Source organism: Sycon ciliatum, chromosome 4 (genome assembly GCF_964019385.1).
Source record: "Sycon ciliatum chromosome 4, ocSycCili1.1, whole genome shotgun sequence".
NCBI lineage: Eukaryota > Metazoa > Porifera > Calcarea > Leucosolenida > Sycettidae > Sycon > Sycon ciliatum.
Window position 1 is genome coordinate 33,529,377 of NC_088646.1, and position 18,743 is coordinate 33,548,119.

Consider the following 18,743-nt stretch of genomic DNA (forward strand, 5'->3'; position numbering starts at 1 on the left):
CCGGAGAAAACCCTGTGCCGCAAACTCGGATGCTCCGAGGACATGACCATCACTGCATTAGTGACAGGTTTACACAGTCCGTGCACAGAACTACTACTAGTACTCAGTACTAGGTTACTCCGCACGGCAGTCTCACACTGCCTTTTGGCTTTGTGGCCGCATATCATAGGTTGACCGGTTTTGTGAAAATCACAGCTTCCAGGCGCAGAGACCGCATGCACTGTCTAGCACGTTTGTCTGCGCGCTCACCTGGTTTGCATCATTCACTTGCGATAGTCAGTGCACTGCCCATCGTGTCGAGTGTGACAAAAAAGATCAGGACAGTTTTCAAACATAGTAAACGTGGCCTGAGGAGGTCTACCCCACCGAACTGGCAAATGCATGTCATCCACATGCAAGTGCACTAGTGCGGGCATATGCTTGGCTCACTCACGCTAATGCAGTCAGTCATCACTGGTCATGAGGGCACAAAACTGTCAACAGGAGGTCGATTTAGCACTATAGCAGCTTTTAGTTTTAGTCCAACATATCAATACATTTCCATGTCTAGTCACTATCGACCTGTAGGCTGTACCTGGTCTACGTCCATCAAAATCATGGCAAGAAAACAAGATAAGATACACGTACTAGTACTGCCTACTGGTACCGGTATTGGGCAACCACCGATGCAATATCAGGGCTGTGGCACCAGGTGCGGCCTTGGCCTTCATGATTTTGGAAAACTTCAATTCACCCAATTCGTGCAAAACGGGGTTAATGTTGCACATTTCCGGTCAAGTATCCCATTTGGCCGGAGCATCTGAAATCCCCGTGCTACAGTCCTGTACATGGTTGTCGAGCAAAAAAGACCGAAAAGCATATCAAAAGCATGTCAAACGTATGTCGGCAAGTCATAAAACAAGAATAGTACAAGCATAGTCATACCGGGCTACAATAATAATTATATCAAACCTAACGACGGCCACCCGGTACCCATTAAATTGTGGAATGCCAAGACCCGTCAAAAGTGCACAAGCAGGAACAATTGAAAAAATGGAACGAAAGCATTGAAGAGAACGCAGCCGAGCATACAAAACAGGCATGTAAAACTGGGAAGAGACTTTTGGTCAATTGGACATGAAAGCACCGGTTTAACAATGTCACATACACAAATACCAGTGACGGTTGCAAATGCAATTGGTAGGATACTGTGTGGTGGCAAATTCTTGATAAATCACTAAAGTTTCAACTGCGTCAAACCCATACAATGATACACATAGCATAGTGTACATGAATTTCTGATCTGCTTTTCAGGGTAACATGGCAAAATGTAGTGGAATAGAATCGATGGGCAGAGGTGAGAAACAACACAGATCAAGAACACTAGGCATGTTCATCTTAGTCGATGTCCATGCAGTGTCAACAGCACAATGATGATGTCACAACTTGTCTCTATACAGACCAAATAACACACAAACTAAGGTCGGATACACGTCGAAGTCATGGACAGAATACTCGAATCCAGGCAAGCAGCGTAACGGACAGCTCTCGGAAACGCAACGCTTCTAGAACGGGCGAAGTGTGGCATGCGTGCAGCGCAGGGGCAGGCGGTCCTCGTGCTTGTAGAAATCGACGGTGAACAGTGGAGGTCTGTTCTTGGAACCCTGGGCATGAAAGACGGGACAGTGGAAAGCGGCGGACAAGGGACCGCCACTTGTCTTTGACGGGTTGCCCATTTGCAGCACCATACCGCCGGGCCCAGTGACCTGCCCGCCCTGGGCGTCCTTCTGCGACGGTGAAAAGTCCAATGTCACCGGCTTCAGCTGGATAACAGGCATTGGCGAGGGTGACGTGCGAGGACAGGCGTCGTACGCGTCGGCGCTGCTCCTTTCCCACGCAGCACCCCATAGCTGTGCACCGTGGACAAACACACCTTCCGGTGGCGGGGCGCGGAGCTGTACACACACGCACGCACACATACACACACACACACACACGCACGCACACATACACAAACACACACATACATACACATACACATCAGCAGCAGTACGTTGTACACGCACATATCGTACCCTGCACACGTACATGTGCATGCTACGATACGCAAATGAAGAAAAAAACGACTTCTCCACTACATAGAAGTCAGGTATGAAAGTTAGTTCATGCACAGAAGTTAGTACAGGTGTGACCAGTACTGCGCAATGCTTATTTACAAACTTGTATGGTATTGCCACCTGACCTGTTGTAAACGCAATCACTTTTCATGCACACCACAGCACAGCGCGGGCAGGGAACACGGTTCAACAGCGGCCATACTCGTACAGCAGATTGGAGTGCGCTAGTGGTCAGTGACCACATACACTAAATTCACTCATACAAGTACCCCCCCCCCCCCCCCACACACACACACATACACACACAGACACACGCACACAGACACACACACACACGCGTGTGCGCACGCTGCCCATGTCATAACTTACATGCTCGCGATCTCGGCTGGTGACCTCAGCTCTGAGCATTCTGGGTTCGATTGTGACGGCTAGCCGCTCGCGAATAGCTTTCGGTATATCCTGCATACCAGAGCAGGTGAGAGAATTGGCAAAAAGCAGCATTCTTGTGCAGGCACAGACTAGATTCAAAACCCCGCTCAAACCAACTAGCAGTTGCAACCAATGTTACAGTGAGTGAGCACGCCGTGTCGGGACTCGTTGACCGGTTTCAACAAGAAAACAATGGTCAGGCCACGCATGACATGATTTACACAAGGTGATTACGATGCAAGGACCACCGTATGCACACCTTCACTAGGATACACCCTTACCTGAACTACAGCCGACAGCATACTGGCGGGATCGGAGAACAGGCCCAGCTGATAGCAGGGTATCTTCTCACGGGGCTAAGAGTGAGGCAAAACAAAAGGAAATTACACTCACAGTTGGATTGCAAGTCCATCAACTGGAAAGCCTATGCTAAAAAATGTGATGTATCTCTATTTGCAAGAAGCAAATCATTAAGAGAGCATGTCTGAGAATACCAAAGTATGTGTGCAAGTGGATCTCTCCGATTTCGCTCAAAATTTGCAGGTAGGTTCCCTTTGGGGTGTGGATCGATTATGCAAAGCCCTTGAAAAAGTTTCTGAAGGGAACCTTGAAATTTGCATACCCCTCAAAAATGGCCGAAATATCACATTATTTATGGGTCTAGAAACGAGTCACGCCACAGCGTATACGAACAAGCTATGAACAAAACTCCATCAAGCCAACATTGCCTCACCTTAGAAGAGTTCCTGGAGCAGTACCGCTTAGCCACGCCAGCATCCCAGAAGACGAGGTCCATCACCCCCTGACGCCACAAATGATCGTCTTGAAAATAGCCAATTTACAAGCGCTGGCAAAACAGCCAGCTACGTCCTCAATTGGCCAGAACTATACACCGGCAGATAGTAGAACACCTCTTCTAGCGCTGAGGACATGTCCCCCATCTTCCTTTTGGGGTTTTCTTGAAATAAACTTTTTTGAATTTTTCCACTCGACCATGCTGAAATACGGCCAAAGTCATACCTGCGCAGGAAAGCTCGCTACTCCGCGACGTCTCCTCAGCAATTTCTACTCCAACACTACTCCCAAGGCCGCAGAACAAAGTGTAGTGTTGACTCTGACAAGGAAAAGCAGCGGTGATCACTTGTCACTCCAAACGACAAGCTTCTCCTTGCGCCACCAATAATTTTTTGTGCGACTGTTGATGCAAAAGTGACTGAAGGCCTGAGCGCAGTTTTTGAATTTTATTGCAAGATGCACGGTGAGATCACGTGCTCTGTGACGTAGGATGACGCTTCCTGCATCACGTTACGCGGCCATCGATCGCGAATGTGCCTGGAACGCTACTCGGAACAGACCATGATGGCAGAGGTAAGATGAGCTTCATTTCCTGCTTGAACTGCTGAGAACCCCCACAAACTGTCCTAGGAGTGTTGCAATGGCAGCAAGCCGTTGGAATATGCCCCGTACAGCATGGAGAGTTATTCCTCTTTCACACTTACCTCCTGCAATCCCGAACATAGTCCAACAGTAAAAGTCCCTTGTTTTCATGTCGATGCTCGCCAAAAGCGACTAGCTCGGTCCCTTTGTGTTGACTGGCACGCGAGCAGCACTGGCTGCACGCACTTGTCGCGTGAACTGCATGAGAGATTTCTTACGTCATAAAGAATGTGATTTCATCATCATTTCACTGGTCTTCGACCTACATGGTCAGGGAAAGTCCCGGTTCGTAGGCCTACAACACGGTCAGCGTGTTCTTGAGCGCCGTAACAACACAAGTGTGATCACTTCCAGACCAACGGGCGTTCAAGGCGAGTAACAAGCGCACTTGACAAAGGTGACTCTGAAATCGCGTGAGCCGTGGGCCACGCGACTTGGCATTCTTGCGTCACAAGGCACGTGATTTCACCGTGCATCTTGCAATAAAATTCAAAAACTGCGCTCAGGCCTTCAGTCACTTTTGCAGCAACAGTCGCACAAAAAATTATTGGTGGCGCAAGGAGAAGCTTGTCGTTTGGAGTGACAAGTGATCACCGCTGCTTTTCCTTGTCAGAGTCAACACTACATGTTGTTCTGCGGCCTTGGGAGTAGTGTTGGAGTAGAAATTGCTGAGGAGACGTCGCGGAGTTGCGAGCTTTCCTGCGCAGGTATGACTTTGGCCGTATTTCAGCATGGTCGAGTGGAAAAATTCAAAAAAGTTTATTTCAAGAAAACCCCAAAAGGAAGATGGGGGACATGTCCTCAGCGCTAGAAGAGGTGTTCTACTATCTGCCGGTGTATAGTTCTGGCCAATTGAGGACGTAGCTGGCTGTTTTGCCAGCGCTTGTAAATTGGCTATTTTCAAGACGATCATTTGTGGCGTCAGGGGGTGATGGACCTCGTCTTCTGGGATGCTGGCGTGGCTAAGCGGTACTGCTCCAGGAACTCTTCTAAGGTGAGGCAATGTTGGCTTGATGGAGTTTTGTTCATAGCTTGTTCGTATACGCTGTGGCGTGACTCGTTTCTAGACCCATAAATAATGTGATATTTCGGCCATTTTTGAGGGGTATGCAAATTTCAAGGTTCCCTTCAGAAACTTTTTCAAGGGCTTTGCATAATCGATCCACACCCCAAAGGGAACCTACCTGCAAATTTTGAGCGAAATCGGAGAGATCCACTTGCACACATACTTTGGTATTCTCAGACATGCTCTCTTAAGTATTTCAAAACCCCTACCACCCATCAATCATACAATTCTCGTTCAGTCTGTCTGTCTGGCTGTCTGTCTGTCTGTCTGTCTGTCTGTCTGTCTGTCTGTCTGTCTGTCTGTCTGTCTGTCTGTCTGTCTGTCTGCCTGCCTGCCTGCCTCTCTCTCTCTCGTCGCAGCTGATCGTGATAGGTATAGGCAGCGTGTTTTGCAAAGCAGTTAGTTTTTCTCTTTTCCTTTTGCTGCTGCTGCTGCTGCTTTAGAACACACTTGGCTCCCCTACGACCAGAATGTTTATTTGATATACACACATACATACATACCACCGCTTATCGAGGAAATTCCCCCACTGCAGACTACAGTGTTACCAAGTGCCCTCTACCCCATCCGTATTGCTCAGTGTCATTTTGCGGAATTTTTCAGCGTTTTCCGTACTCGTTTTTTTCAGGTCAACAATCTCACTGATTATTTAGTGTAATTTGGAAAAAACCAAAACACACACACTTGCACATGCATGTCCATTGTCACACTGCACTTGCTGAATTTCCTATCATTTCTCACCTGTATAGTTTTTATTACCTGTGCAAATTTCTCACAAGGAACCAAGGCAAGAAGCTGGATTGAAGAAAAAGCCGAAAAAGCTATCGCTTGCTTCAAAGAGTCGCATGATGCACATAGCATGTATACATGTACAGCGCACTGCATGCAGGCTGCGATCCGATTTTGGGTAGATCGATCGATGGCATGTGGATGGGCGCCTTCTGCACCATTTTTCCCTCCTTTCGAAGACACCGTATTTTTTTCGCTTTTCCGGGATAATTCGATTGAAATCCGTACTGCAGACAAAACATCGTTTTTCCGTAAAAAATACAGACAAATACGGGCAGTTGGTAACACTGAGACTAGCTCTACTCACCTGAGTAAGCACGCTCTCAAGATGAGCATTCCTCTGCTGCAGATCATGCATCCAGGCATTGGCACTGGTGTTGCAAGGTGGTGACGCTGGCCCAGCCAGCTCACACCAGTGCGGTGGCACAATCGACTGCTGAAGGCACTGGTACGCCGAACGCATGTCTGGAGACAGGCAATCGAACGATGGCTTGCGTTGCTCTAGAGCTAATTTGATACCCTGGGAGAGAGAGACACACACACACACAAGATTCATGTTGCATGTTGTGCGTGCGTCCTAAGCTGCAGCTCATGTTTGGCATTAAAAAATACACACACACACATATAAAGAGGCAGATCCCTTGTTGTTAAATTTTCCCTATACAAAGAGTAGGAATGCAAAGCAGGGCAACAATATACGTGATGGTCTTCGCTCTCTGAACTGAGGATAATAGTTACCAAAGACTGTTGGGTAAATGTCATGATTACAGGCAAGCAGTCACTAACAAAATGTTGTTATTTGTAATTGAGCAAGTATTGAAAGATGGGTTGGTTGGTAGTGGGTGAGCATTGTGATGGTAGTGAAGTAAGTGAGTTGGTGAACAGCTGTCAGGTAAGCAAAACCAGTGATGTGACTGCAGGCAGTTGGTGTATGCAAATACCTGGAGAGTATTCACGTGCACATCATGTGAAAGTTACACCCAAGCTGGCCAGCCAGTGCATAACACAATGGCCTTGCTGATAGCACTGTGTAACTAGATGCTCTGGTGACATCACAGACCACTGTGCAACAATGAAGCAGCCTAGCTGTGTCAGCAAAGACCTGATGTATGCAGGGGCGTCGGAATCAGTGCGGCAGGTGCGCCCAAAGCCGCACTGATAATTTTATCTTGTGATTCTAGAAGTAATAAAATATGGGCTAATTCGGCCTAGTTTTCTTAAAACTTCTAGGGGTGGATCCCGGACCCCCACCTCTTCAAAGTTCATGGCCGCACCAATGTGGAACAAGGCACAGATGCAGCTCTTAAAGCGGTAGGAGACGATAACAGCCATGGCATAACTCGCTAAGCTAACGTGATTCATACCTGCAGAGTGCAGTGCACTTCCTTGATGACACGGTTCATCCAGCACAGCTCTGCATGCACAAAGTTACGCCATGCTGGTGTTTCCCGCCGCTCATAGTAGAACGGCTTGCCCGGCCGGTCTTTAAGAACCTCCTACAAACAAGAAGATTGATTGGGGAAATATGTTGTACATGAAAGGATACAGCACCACGAATAAAGTACTATGTCCGAGTCATTCCCTTACAAGGAATCATCTGCAATCACCCTTGGCATAAAGGAGAAACATGTTGGTTCCATTTCATTCTTGTTATTCCCTAAAGATTGTTACCACCGGGGAGAATTTTGGATCTGGATAAGCGGATACGTTTCTGACTATATTGGCAGAGCCTAGGAGCAGAAAGGAGAGTATGTGTGTGTGTGTGTGTGTGTGTGTGTGTGTGTGTGTGTGTGTGTGTGTGTGTGCTACTGCCTCGCCTAATAGCTATCATCGCCTTCGGTGATGGGCTTTCCAAAGGTCCAAAGGTGTGTGTGTGTGTGTGTGTGTGTGTGTGTGTGTGTGTGTGCGTGCGTGCGCGCATGCGCGTGGTGTGTATCCTATTTTTCAACTCCGGTTAGGTAGTAAAACAAATCCAAGGCAACAGGGAACAGAAGTGGAGGAAGAGAAAACTTCAAATGATTTGTCAGCAGTCAGATGAATCAATTCCAACTGAACATGACACTAACACGGAGTACATGAAAATTATGCTGGTTTATAGAGGGTAATTTTGTGTTGCTCCCTACATGGTGTAGCGCTTTTCCTGCCGACTTAAATTCTCACTTGACTGACTCACAACTGCCATCCAGAGCACACGAGAAGTCCATCAAACCTTCCACTCGGCAAACCTGCAATAGAGGGTGCTGGCTTAAATCACCGTAAAATGCTGCATTAGCCCCATCCCTCACACAAACAAGTCAACAAAGAGGCATCTTTGGATTGAGGAGTGCTGGTTTCGAAACAACTGGTTTGAAGCTCAAAGTAGAGCTGGTGTTAGCTCAGAGCAGAGCTGCTGTTAGCTCAGAGCAGAGCTGCTGTTAGCTCAGAGCAGAGCTGCTGTTAGCTCAAAGTAGAGCTGCTGTTAGCTCAAAGTAGAGCTGCGGTTAGCTCAAAGTAGAGCTGCGGTTAGCTCAAAGTAGAGCTGCTGTTAGCTCAAAGTAGAGCTGCGATTAGCTCAAAGTAGAGCTGCTGTTAGCTCAAAGTAGAGCTGCTGTTAGCTCAAAGTAGAGCTGCTGTTAGCTCAAGGTAGAGCTGCTGTTAGCTCAAAGTAGAGCTGCTGTTAGCTCAAAGTAGAGCTGCTGTTAGCTCAAAGTAGAGCTGCTGTTAGCTCAAAGTAGAGCTGCGGTTAGCTCAAAGTAGAGCTGCTGTTAGCTCAAAGTAGAGCTGCTGTTAGCTCAAAGTAGAGCTGCGGTTAGCTCAAAGTAGAGCTGCTGTTAGCTCAAAGTAGAGCTGCTGTTAGCTCAAAGTAGAGCTGCTGTTAGCTCAACGTAGAGCTGCAATGCTAAATGGATGTAATATAGCGCAAGGCAGAGCCGCAGCAAATAGCTAGATAACACCAGTTGTGAGAGTGGACCCGATTAGTGGGTATGATAATTATGATGGTGTGAATAAGTTGGATAGGGAGGGATGGTGGGAAAAGAAACACTGCTGAAGCACGATCCGTTGTCTGGAAGAGCACAACAGGGCAAGCAAGATTTGTTTTTCTTTTCCGCAAAATGGGCTGGTGCCATTTGTGATTACGCAGCAAAACAAAGCGCATGACGTCAGTCTTGAATGCAGTACAAAGCAATGCAGTGCAGTGTGTGCGCTAGTTCGGATTGTTGCTAACAAGTACTAGCACAGCTAGTACACCATTAGCCCCATCCCTCACACAAACAAGTCAACAAAGAGGCATCTTTGGATTGAGGAGTGCTGGTTTCGAAACAACTGGTTTGAAGCTCAAAGTAGAGCTGGTGTTAGCTCAGAGCAGAGCTGCTGTTAGCTCAGAGCAGAGCTGCTGTTAGCTCAGAGCAGAGCTGCTGTTAGCTCAAAGTAGAGCTGCTGTTAGCTCAAAGTAGAGCTGCGGTTAGCTCAAAGTAGAGCTGCGGTTAGCTCAAAGTAGAGCTGCTGTTAGCTCAAAGTAGAGCTGCGATTAGCTCAAAGTAGAGCTGCTGTTAGCTCAAAGTAGAGCTGCTGTTAGCTCAAAGTAGAGCTGCTGTTAGCTCAAGGTAGAGCTGCTGTTAGCTCAAAGTAGAGCTGCTGTTAGCTCAAAGTAGAGCTGCTGTTAGCTCAAAGTAGAGCTGCTGTTAGCTCAAAGTAGAGCTGCGGTTAGCTCAAAGTAGAGCTGCTGTTAGCTCAAAGTAGAGCTGCTGTTAGCTCAAAGTAGAGCTGCGGTTAGCTCAAAGTAGAGCTGCTGTTAGCTCAAAGTAGAGCTGCTGTTAGCTCAAAGTAGAGCTGCTGTTAGCTCAACGTAGAGCTGCAATGCTAAATGGATGTAATATAGCGCAAGGCAGAGCCGCAGCAAATAGCTAGATAACACCAGTTGTGAGAGTGGACCCATGAAACCAGCACTCCGTTAGCTAAGCACTATTGACGCACAGCAGGGGTCAATTAATGTCAGCACAGGCAAGCATTGTGCAGCTAGAGTTCAGTAGCTTATTACTCACCCGAGTTGGGGATCATGTCATCCATGGCACGGCAGCAAGCCAGGACGATAGCTGGCGCTTACCGCTTGTTGTAGTCCGGATGTAGCATAGACACGCATCGCTCTTTCCACTGACCTGCCACTCGGAAGAAGGAGTCGGGGGCACTAGCCATAGCAGCGGTGGTGGCTGCACCAATGTGGACCGAATGCCCGGAGTAGTTCGACTGGGATGGTACACCGGCCGCAGCGACAAGAGACCATACTGTTACTGTGAATGACTGCCTGGTCAGCTGCTGTCTGTTCGAGAGTACGAACAAGAGTTGCTCCGGTCCCTCGCGACGAGTGACAAATGGGTAGCTAACAATGGCACGGATCGGGCAGTACGGCGGTACAGACGGGCCAATGTCACTAGTAACGCCTTTACCGAATGGGTCCGTCTTGGATGAAAGCAGGAAGAGTTGCAGGCGTCCGTCACCAGGAGAGCTAGTACAGCCCCGTGTGATGCCATTAGTAAATTCAGCACACCGAAGAAATCCAAAGAAGCAGCATGGCGGCTTGGTAGAGCAGCTTGTCATGGCCATTCAGGATACTACCTTTCCGGCGTGCATCCGTCAGGTGTCGTAGGATTGGCATAGTTATAGGAAGGCGAGGGGTGAGTACAGCCGTACCATGGCATCGCTGGATGCCCTTCAACACCCTCTTCAGAAGCCACGCATCTACTAAGGGGCCGGCAAACCCATTCTCAAGGTGGGCTTTATGCACCGCACTCGCATACACAGATACAGTTCAGGGCACGCTGATCATAGTTCACGCATGAATGTGTGTCCAGGAACGATGACTCGGGCAGCAAAAGTGAGCTTCCCCAGGAGGGACTCGAGTTGACGCTGGCCGATGCTGCGCTCGCTGATAGTAGCCATGAGTGGCGCACGGATCTCGGACAGCTTGTCCTCTGGTAGCCGAGCTTCGTGGCGCTCGCAGTCTAGGACAATACCAAGGAAGGTCAATGATGGTGGTGGCCCTTCGAGCTGGGATGGAGCAAAGAGGAGTGCCGAGATACGTGAATGCCCGGAGGGGGATGGTGAGTTGCTGGTTGGCTGCAGCCAAACCAGTGGAGATGTCGAGAAAGTCATCGAGGTAATGAAGCTGGTGATCTATAGCAAACTCGTGCTGCATGATCCAGTTGACTGCTGTGGCTACTGAGTCAAAGACGGCTGGGCTGGAGCGGAGGCCGCAAGGTAGAAAGCGCTCGTAGTAGTAGGAGCCTTCCCAGCGAGGTCCTGACGGCGGACTGGGATCTGCCGAAATGCACTGCGTACATCGAGCTTGGACAAATACACAGGCTGTGGGCATGACCTGATGATGTTGATCGCGTTGTCAATGCTCGCGTAGTGCAGAGAGAGCGGCTCGGCAGGAATGCTGTCGTTCGCGCCGGTGCCTTCCGGACTAGACAGATGGTGGATCATTCGCAGCTTGCCGTTCTTTTTGGGGATGGCACCAATACCAGAGTGGCGCATGAACTGAAATGGAGGTGACGGAAATGGGCCTGTGGTCTCGCTGCGGGCGCAGGAAGCAGCTAATTGCTCGGATATAAATGCCGAGTGAGTGAAAGCCAAGGGTAGATTATTAGAGAAAACCGAAATGTCGTGTTGGCCGGCAGATCCAATAGTAAAGCCACGGCGCAGGCCATGGAGAACATACGCAACACATGATTGATCTGAGTGGTTACGTAACAGGCGGGCAAAGTGGTCAGCTAGCGGTGTGGTGTCTGCAGAGTGTATAGGAAAGAAGCTACATACCGAGTCAAGCGATTCAGTAGCCATTCTGCTAGGAGCGGCGGGGTGGCCGATTGGCTCCGCGCTGCTGCTGGCTGCACATGATGCATGGGTGGTCCTTGCCACACTGGCTGCAGGTGTGGGAGAAGCGGCACGACGATGAAGAACAGCGACCTCCATTGAAGTTGCGGCAGATTTCTTGGCCGTCGCTAGTATGGTTGCGACCACTGGAGGTAAATGCTGCTGGCTTGGAGACGAAAAGGACACAAACCGCCCCTGGATGGAACGTCTTACATTGAGCGCATTTTGGGTGTGCATGGCCTGTGACAGCTATCTGCCATAGGTTCACGTCGATGGTGTCCAACCTCTTCGTGCCTGGATACTGGGCCACGAGCATCCGCAGCTGGCGGTCGTACTCTAGCCACGCGCTTGGGAAGAACTGGCGGTTAGCAGTCGGGATCAACTGCTGGTACGCAATCAGTTCAGCAGTTCAGCAGTGCGGTGTAGGGCAGCAGCCGCGATAACAGACATGTATGTGGTCCATGCCTCGAGCCGGGTAGCTACATGTATATTTATCGTGAACCTTGCGACGCACCTGCTTCGCGTCATCCGACTCAACGATATTTAGCTGGCTATTGTTATTCGGGCTGTGCACCAGCCGGAATGTTGGGCCGGAAGTGTGCAAGAATGTCAGGCAACAAACTTGAAAAATCTACGAACTCCCCTCGCAAGATACGTTCTTGCACAGCCTTGGGCACAGCTGGTGCAGGTGGCTGGTCGGGTGGGTTACAGGAGCTTGACCTGGCGTGGTGGCGGCAGCTGCCGCATTGCCTTGGCCTTGGGTGAGGAGCGGCACAATGCTCTCCGATAATAATAAAATGGCGGCCGACCAAGCCGACTACACCTCGTCCCGTACGGGAGCGCAGAGATCCGTTGAGCCCGCGTCACCTGAGCTGGCGGAGGAGGCATTGGTGCACGTCGGGCTTCTGGGCTCGCGAGCCGTGTCCGCACTGTCATGTTGCTGGTTCTCCTGGCCGGAGCTACCAAGGGCTAGTTGTGCCAGCAAACGGTGCTGTAAATACTTTTACTCAGTTTCCTTTCGGATTCAAGCCGCGCTGAGAAGGCTCGCCGCGGAGGGCTTGGCAAGGCATTGCCTTGACAGTGTCGACAGTAAGGTCAGCCATACTGGAGAAATACAGTGTCGAGGTGACACTCGGGCTGGCAGCAAAGCTACGAAAGGAAAAGAAACACTGCTGAAGCACGATCCGTTGTCTGGAAGAGCACAACAGGGCAAGCAAGATTTGTTTTTCTTTTCCGCAAAATGGGCTGGTGCCATTTGTGATTACGCAGCAAAACAAAGCGCATGACGTCAGTCTTGAATGCAGTACAAAGCAATGCAGTGCAGTGTGTGCGCTAGTTCGGATTGTTGCTAACAAGTACTAGCACAGCTAGTACACCATTAAAGAGGGACGACTGTACCAAAATAATGTGTTATGGTTGCTACTTACTCTCGTCCAGATTACAGGCACCCGGGTTAGGAGAGTGGCAACGATAGTAGAGAGGTCAGCTATGGCCGGCTCATGCAATGCAGCGAACAATGGCTGCACGTTCAGAATGACATCCTTCTCTATTGTTTTGCCGCCGGCCGGGCGCGTGTCAACGATGTGCAGCGGAACTCTGCGCGTCCTCCGCGGGCCCTCGTTCACCTCATACACCCGGCTGGGCGCCTTGAACACCCGTTTCAGGCTCTCGTAGCTGCTGGCGAGCTTCTCACGGCGACTGGCCATGCGGCTGTGGGCATTCGGTGCCCGGTCCTCAAACCCAGTGAACAGTTGATTGATACGCTGCAGTACTTCCAGGCCATAGCGTGGACGAGCCTGCGGAACACACCCCAGCAGAATAGAGCAGTAAGCGTGCAGCACAGCAACCCCATCAGATACAGTGCAAGGAGAGGTGATGGAGAGATGCATGTACTTGAATACATGGCTGTTCATCAATCACTTTATCAACTGTATAAGCACAAAGTCTCATTTGGAATTAATCGTTAGGTGGCACGAAATAACTAAAGTTTGTACCAAACTAAAGTAACCCCCTCTGAACGTTTGGGGTGACAGTACTGACAGACCTCAACCAAAAACGAAATTTAGTACGTAACAAACCTGCTGGTGGAGTGATCTAACGAAAGATTTCGTGAACGAAAATTAGTACTTACACAGTACTTCATTACATGTAGGCCAGGGTGCGAGTTGTGTATCCTAGACCTTCTACTAGAGTACATTGCCTCTCCTCCTCCCCCCCCCCCCCCATCCATCTCCCTGCCATACACACGCATGCGAGTTGCCTATAACACGACAAAAGTACCTTACCTCGGGAATTGGGTGCAAGTAGCAGGTCTCGGCCGCGTCAGGCAGTACACGCGGCTTGCTGGTGACGTCACGCGAGAGAGATGTGGTGGATGGATTGGCACGGAAAGCAGCCGCTGGTAACTTGTAGCCCACTGCAGACAAGAGGAAGAAACGTTATTGTAGTCAGACTACGTGTACACGCTTCTTAGTGGCCGATGTGACAGACAGAAATAAGAATCAATTATCTTTTGACAACAAGCTAGTGACATACTTTTGTCAGCAAGAGTACATGTCCCCCCCCCCCCCCCGAATGAGGAATTCCATTGGATAGCTCTGCATGATTCGAATATTTTCTAAAACCCAAAAGAAGACACCATCACCATGTTAGTACTATCCCTCCCTACACTACCACGTATTCGATCATTGAGCAAAATAGGACAAAACAACACGCTTTGCTAGAACTTCACGGCAAAGCACATACGGCGCATATCATACATGAAACATACACATGTAGCATTGTAACGAGAACACATACGTTTGGGTATCTCAAAGTCACGGCTGACTGAGCTTGGTGAGAACCACGTTGCCACCAGTGTTGATATGGTCTGCAGATCAGTGGCATTGGCCACGCTACCACCGTAGATCACCTGTAACACAACACCAGGCAGATAGAGTCCAGGATATGGTGACAAAAAGGTACGACTTTCGACAAACCAGCTAAAAGAAAGCCGTACCAAAACAAACTATCCTGCTAGGCATTGCAAACGATATTAGCCTAACCTCAGGTAACTCCGCAGATAGTGGTTCAACTGGTCAAGCGGACATCAACTTTACTCCCAAAACAAACAAAGAAGTCAACAATAAACACAAGGCCTCTCTGCCGCCATCATTGATCCGTAATTCAACTCTGGCAATGAGTGTAGTTCCCAGGACCCAAAGCAGTACACCATACCCGGAGCAATACGCCATACCCGGAGCAATACGACATACCCGGAGCAATACGACATACCCACAGCAATACACCATACCCGGAGCAATACGCCATACCTCGGTGATGTAGTAGCGCAGCGCAGTCCAAGACACTGAGCGTGTGTTCTCCCCGGCACCGACCTGCGCAATCACGCTGTCAGCGGAGCGGAACTCCTGCGTTATCCAGCGCAGTGCCTCCTGCAGCAGGCAAACCAACAGGCGAAGACGACACAACAGAGAACAACACAAGACATGTACTGTTACATCACACTGTGTTCATGCATGTGCATGTGCATGTGGGTGGGTGTTGATAACAGTTATTCACTGACATCAACCCATGGTCAAGCGGCAGGCTAGACACACTACCACGGATATCACAATCATGTACAGTTGTCTAAGGTCCTCAGGCTGCGTACAGTGCTCTATGTCCAGTGGACAGTGCTCTATGTCCAGTGGAGAGTGCTCTATGTCCAGTGGACAGTGCTCTATGTCCAGTGGACAATGCTCTATGTCCAGTGGACAGTGCTCTATGTCCAGTGGACAATGCTCTATGTCCAGTGGACAATGCTCTATGTCCAGTGGACAATGCTCTATGTCCAGTGGACAATGCTCTATGTCCAGTAGACAGTGCTCTATGTCCAGTGGACACAGCCAGTAATACAATGATCACACAGTAATGAAGCAAACAAATCTTTTTTTCTTCTGTGTGATCATGATATCACAAAGTATTTTTCTAGCAAAGCAGCAGCAGCACTCAATCAACCTAGCGATACTAGAATACTACATGTAGTGGTGACTAGGCTACAGCACTGACCCAGATGTGCGATGTATTCCAGTGCTGTGCGACGCCGAGTGACGGCAGTTTGATGTTGCTGCGCAGGACGAGTAAGGAGTGCAGGGCGCAGGCGTTGTGCAGCGTCGGTACCCACTCTGGCCGCGTGCTCTCACCGAGCAAGGCGGTCTCCAGCCATGCCATGTTCTGCTGCATACTACGACTCACAGTCTAACGGGGGTGTGCATGCAATGAGAACAGCAAGCAAGAAAAAAGCACCAGAACGAGTCACAAGGTAATATGGTTACTCGGCTATGCACATTTAGAGGGGGTGTAGTCATGGGAAAAATTCCATCAAAACACACACAACACCCCCCCCCCCCCCCCCCCCCCACACACACACGTGCGCATGCCTACATACACAAGCTTGTTGCCACGTATATAGGGATAGAGCACCACACAAATGAACATGGATGCACCAAAGAAGGCCAATACTCTTTGCAGTGCTTGGTATCAGTTTGCAACACGAGTGGCCAGCAGCTCACCAAGGGACTCTTGGCACGGAACGGCATGGAGCAGGCGAGGACAGCAGCGGGTAGATCATCAACACTGTCCAGCGTGGCGGTGAACCAGAGTCGGAAACTGGGATTCACTGACATTGCGTCCTGTGCAAGCGTAGCGATCTTGACAGACAAGGACTTCCAGCACTGGATATCCTCCAAGATCAGCCAGTATCCCTGCAGTGCAGCATAACACCAAAATATATGTAGATACTCATATGCCTGGGCTGCTCCAGTGAACAACTCTCCCACGAGTGAAACTGGCGATACGTTTATCTATAGGCAGCTGGGTCAGCAGCAACCTGCACAAACACTGTGGACTAAACGTCATGAACTGTTCCTTGTGAACTGAAACGTGTCATTCAACATGACAGAATGGAAAGCATGCACAAGAATCATCTCAACTGAGTCAGGGGTGTCGGACACGGTACGGTCACTATGGTATTGACCGTACCACTTTTTGCCCCAGGAACCCCTTGAATCAATGAAATATACTGATCTGGGCTCTAATTTTCAGCCACCCCTCCCCCACGAGTAAATTGTACTTCAGATGGCTGACCGTACCACACTAAAATACCTTCCGACGCCCCTGTGAGTGGTGTGAACACCATGTGCAGGAGCACAGTGCCAACATGGGCTAGCAAAGCTGAAGAATAAATGTGCATGCAGTGTTAAAATTAGGTTACTGAACACTTGGTTGAAACTTTAAACATACCAGTCTTTGCGACCTCTCGCAAATGTCAATGCAGTATCTTTCCATGGCCTGTGATGTGGACGCAAGCGTACAGCACTCAACCTGTCTCTACACCAACGATTGAAGAGAAGAGACAACAAGGAGCGCAATCAGAAGAGAGCATGAAATCTCAGGATGTCGACATACAGTCCGTGTATAACACACACTCCGACTACTACTGCTCAGGCTGGTCTCATCAGGTTTCATTTTGGATGCTAAAGTGTACATGTACGACTACATGTGTAACATTCCCTCGTCAAAACGCCTTGCTCTGCACGATAGTATTGTACATTAATACCACACATACATGATTGTGTTCAGAGTATGCACACCTAGACAATATCACCAGTTGCTTTGTCATCAAACTGAAAAAGGTGTGGAGTCGAAAGATGCATATCCATAGTGGACATATCAAGAGCACTAGAGAGATGCATGTCGATTGAGAACAATGGAAAGATGCGTGTAGTGGTCGTTCTAGTCTCCTATCTTACTCCGTTTTTCTTGGCGAGTCCTTTGATAAGAATAGCGGGGTACTGCTCTTCCGAGTCATACAGAACCAGTACTGGACAACGCCGGTTTACGAATCTTGGAATCTGCGAGAAGTCTGGAGTGTGATTGAACCTGGCGTGGGACGGCAATCGGAAACAGATGAACAGACGGACAGATATGAGTACAGATACTGGATGATTCAACATGCACAACTGATGCTAGTTCTACCTTGGACATATTTACGTCGCACATACTGGCGAGAACCTACAACCACGGTAGAAGGAAGTCATCATTTCACACATGTACATGTACATTGTTCCGTGAAGTTCAGAGCCAATGGATTGTGGCAATAAATACGGCACCTGGCAACAACAAAGACCATAGCTGTTCAGAATACAATGTGATTGCTTCCCTGGACATTATCTTGTCTTTCCAACCAATGAATTGTCTTCTTCTCTTTTTGAAATTGAAGCTGAACACGGACCGATTCATCTAGCATTTGATGTATGAAGTGAAATGAACACAGCTGATCATTTAAAGCAGCTGTCCTTTTCCGACACTGATCCACGGAGCTTGCCACTTTCCCCCCGAATTCTTACTTTGGATGCAGTAGTTTGCGAGTGCAGTCCAAGATAGCCGGCAGAATGCGGTCCGGCCGAATGGTACGCAGTACCAGCAGACGCTGGAATTCAGAAATCCTATTGACAACGCCACAAAAGAGACGAGACCATGGGTGGCAAGTTACCAAGAGCAGCGACAGGTACAGCGATGCTGTGGCAGAAGCTTACAAACAGACCGACAAATTAAGCTCTGACATCAATCATGGGTTAGCTACTTACACCGCAGTTCAACCTGGTTACAGCCTGCCTGCTATGTTACAAACACGTCAGACAGGTTTTTTGATGCGTGAGCTCACTTCAGCAAAGCATCCACTGATGTGTGACTCAAGTGAAACAACTTACTTGGAGTCAAGGCCATCGGGCAAGGGAAGATTCTGTGGGAACTGCGTCTCACAGAGCACACGCCATTGTTGTTCCTTGCCGTCACGACTCATCTTCTCTACTGGCTCTATAAACCAGGGCATGCTGCACGCTAGTAGCTGTGTTGTTAGCCAGATGACAAGACATAGTAAAACACAATGGCACACACACAGAACCATGCACACACAGAAGCATGCACAGAAGCATGCACAGAAGCATGCACAGAAGCATGCACAGAAGCATGCACAGAAGCATGCACAGAAGCATGCACAGAAGCATGCACAGAAGCATGCACAGAAGCATGCA

At 49.1% G+C, this 18,743-nt stretch overlaps 1 protein-coding gene across 1 annotated transcript in view; it reads right to left on the reverse strand.

The window, feature by feature from the left end:
• Positions 1-613: 613 nt before the first annotated feature.
• Positions 614-18,743, reverse strand: part of LOC135815770 (dynein axonemal heavy chain 5-like) — a 100,321-nt gene continuing 82,191 nt past the window's right edge. Inside the window, exons 77-91 of the mRNA XM_065329108.1 lie at positions 18,420-18,556; positions 18,057-18,155; positions 17,460-17,589; positions 16,951-17,037; positions 16,221-16,412; positions 15,718-15,906; positions 14,982-15,101; positions 14,470-14,581; positions 13,956-14,086; positions 13,098-13,466; positions 7,182-7,313; positions 6,125-6,337; positions 2,807-2,881; positions 2,466-2,555; positions 614-1,934 (exon numbers count right to left, since the gene is read on the reverse strand). Coding sequence (XP_065185180.1) covers positions 1,545-1,934; positions 2,466-2,555; positions 2,807-2,881; positions 6,125-6,337; positions 7,182-7,313; positions 13,098-13,466; positions 13,956-14,086; positions 14,470-14,581; positions 14,982-15,101; positions 15,718-15,906; positions 16,221-16,412; positions 16,951-17,037; positions 17,460-17,589; positions 18,057-18,155; positions 18,420-18,556 — 2,466 coding nt within the window. The 3' untranslated portion in view covers positions 614-1,544. The remainder of the gene's footprint in view (positions 1,935-2,465; positions 2,556-2,806; positions 2,882-6,124; positions 6,338-7,181; positions 7,314-13,097; positions 13,467-13,955; positions 14,087-14,469; positions 14,582-14,981; positions 15,102-15,717; positions 15,907-16,220; positions 16,413-16,950; positions 17,038-17,459; positions 17,590-18,056; positions 18,156-18,419; positions 18,557-18,743) is intronic.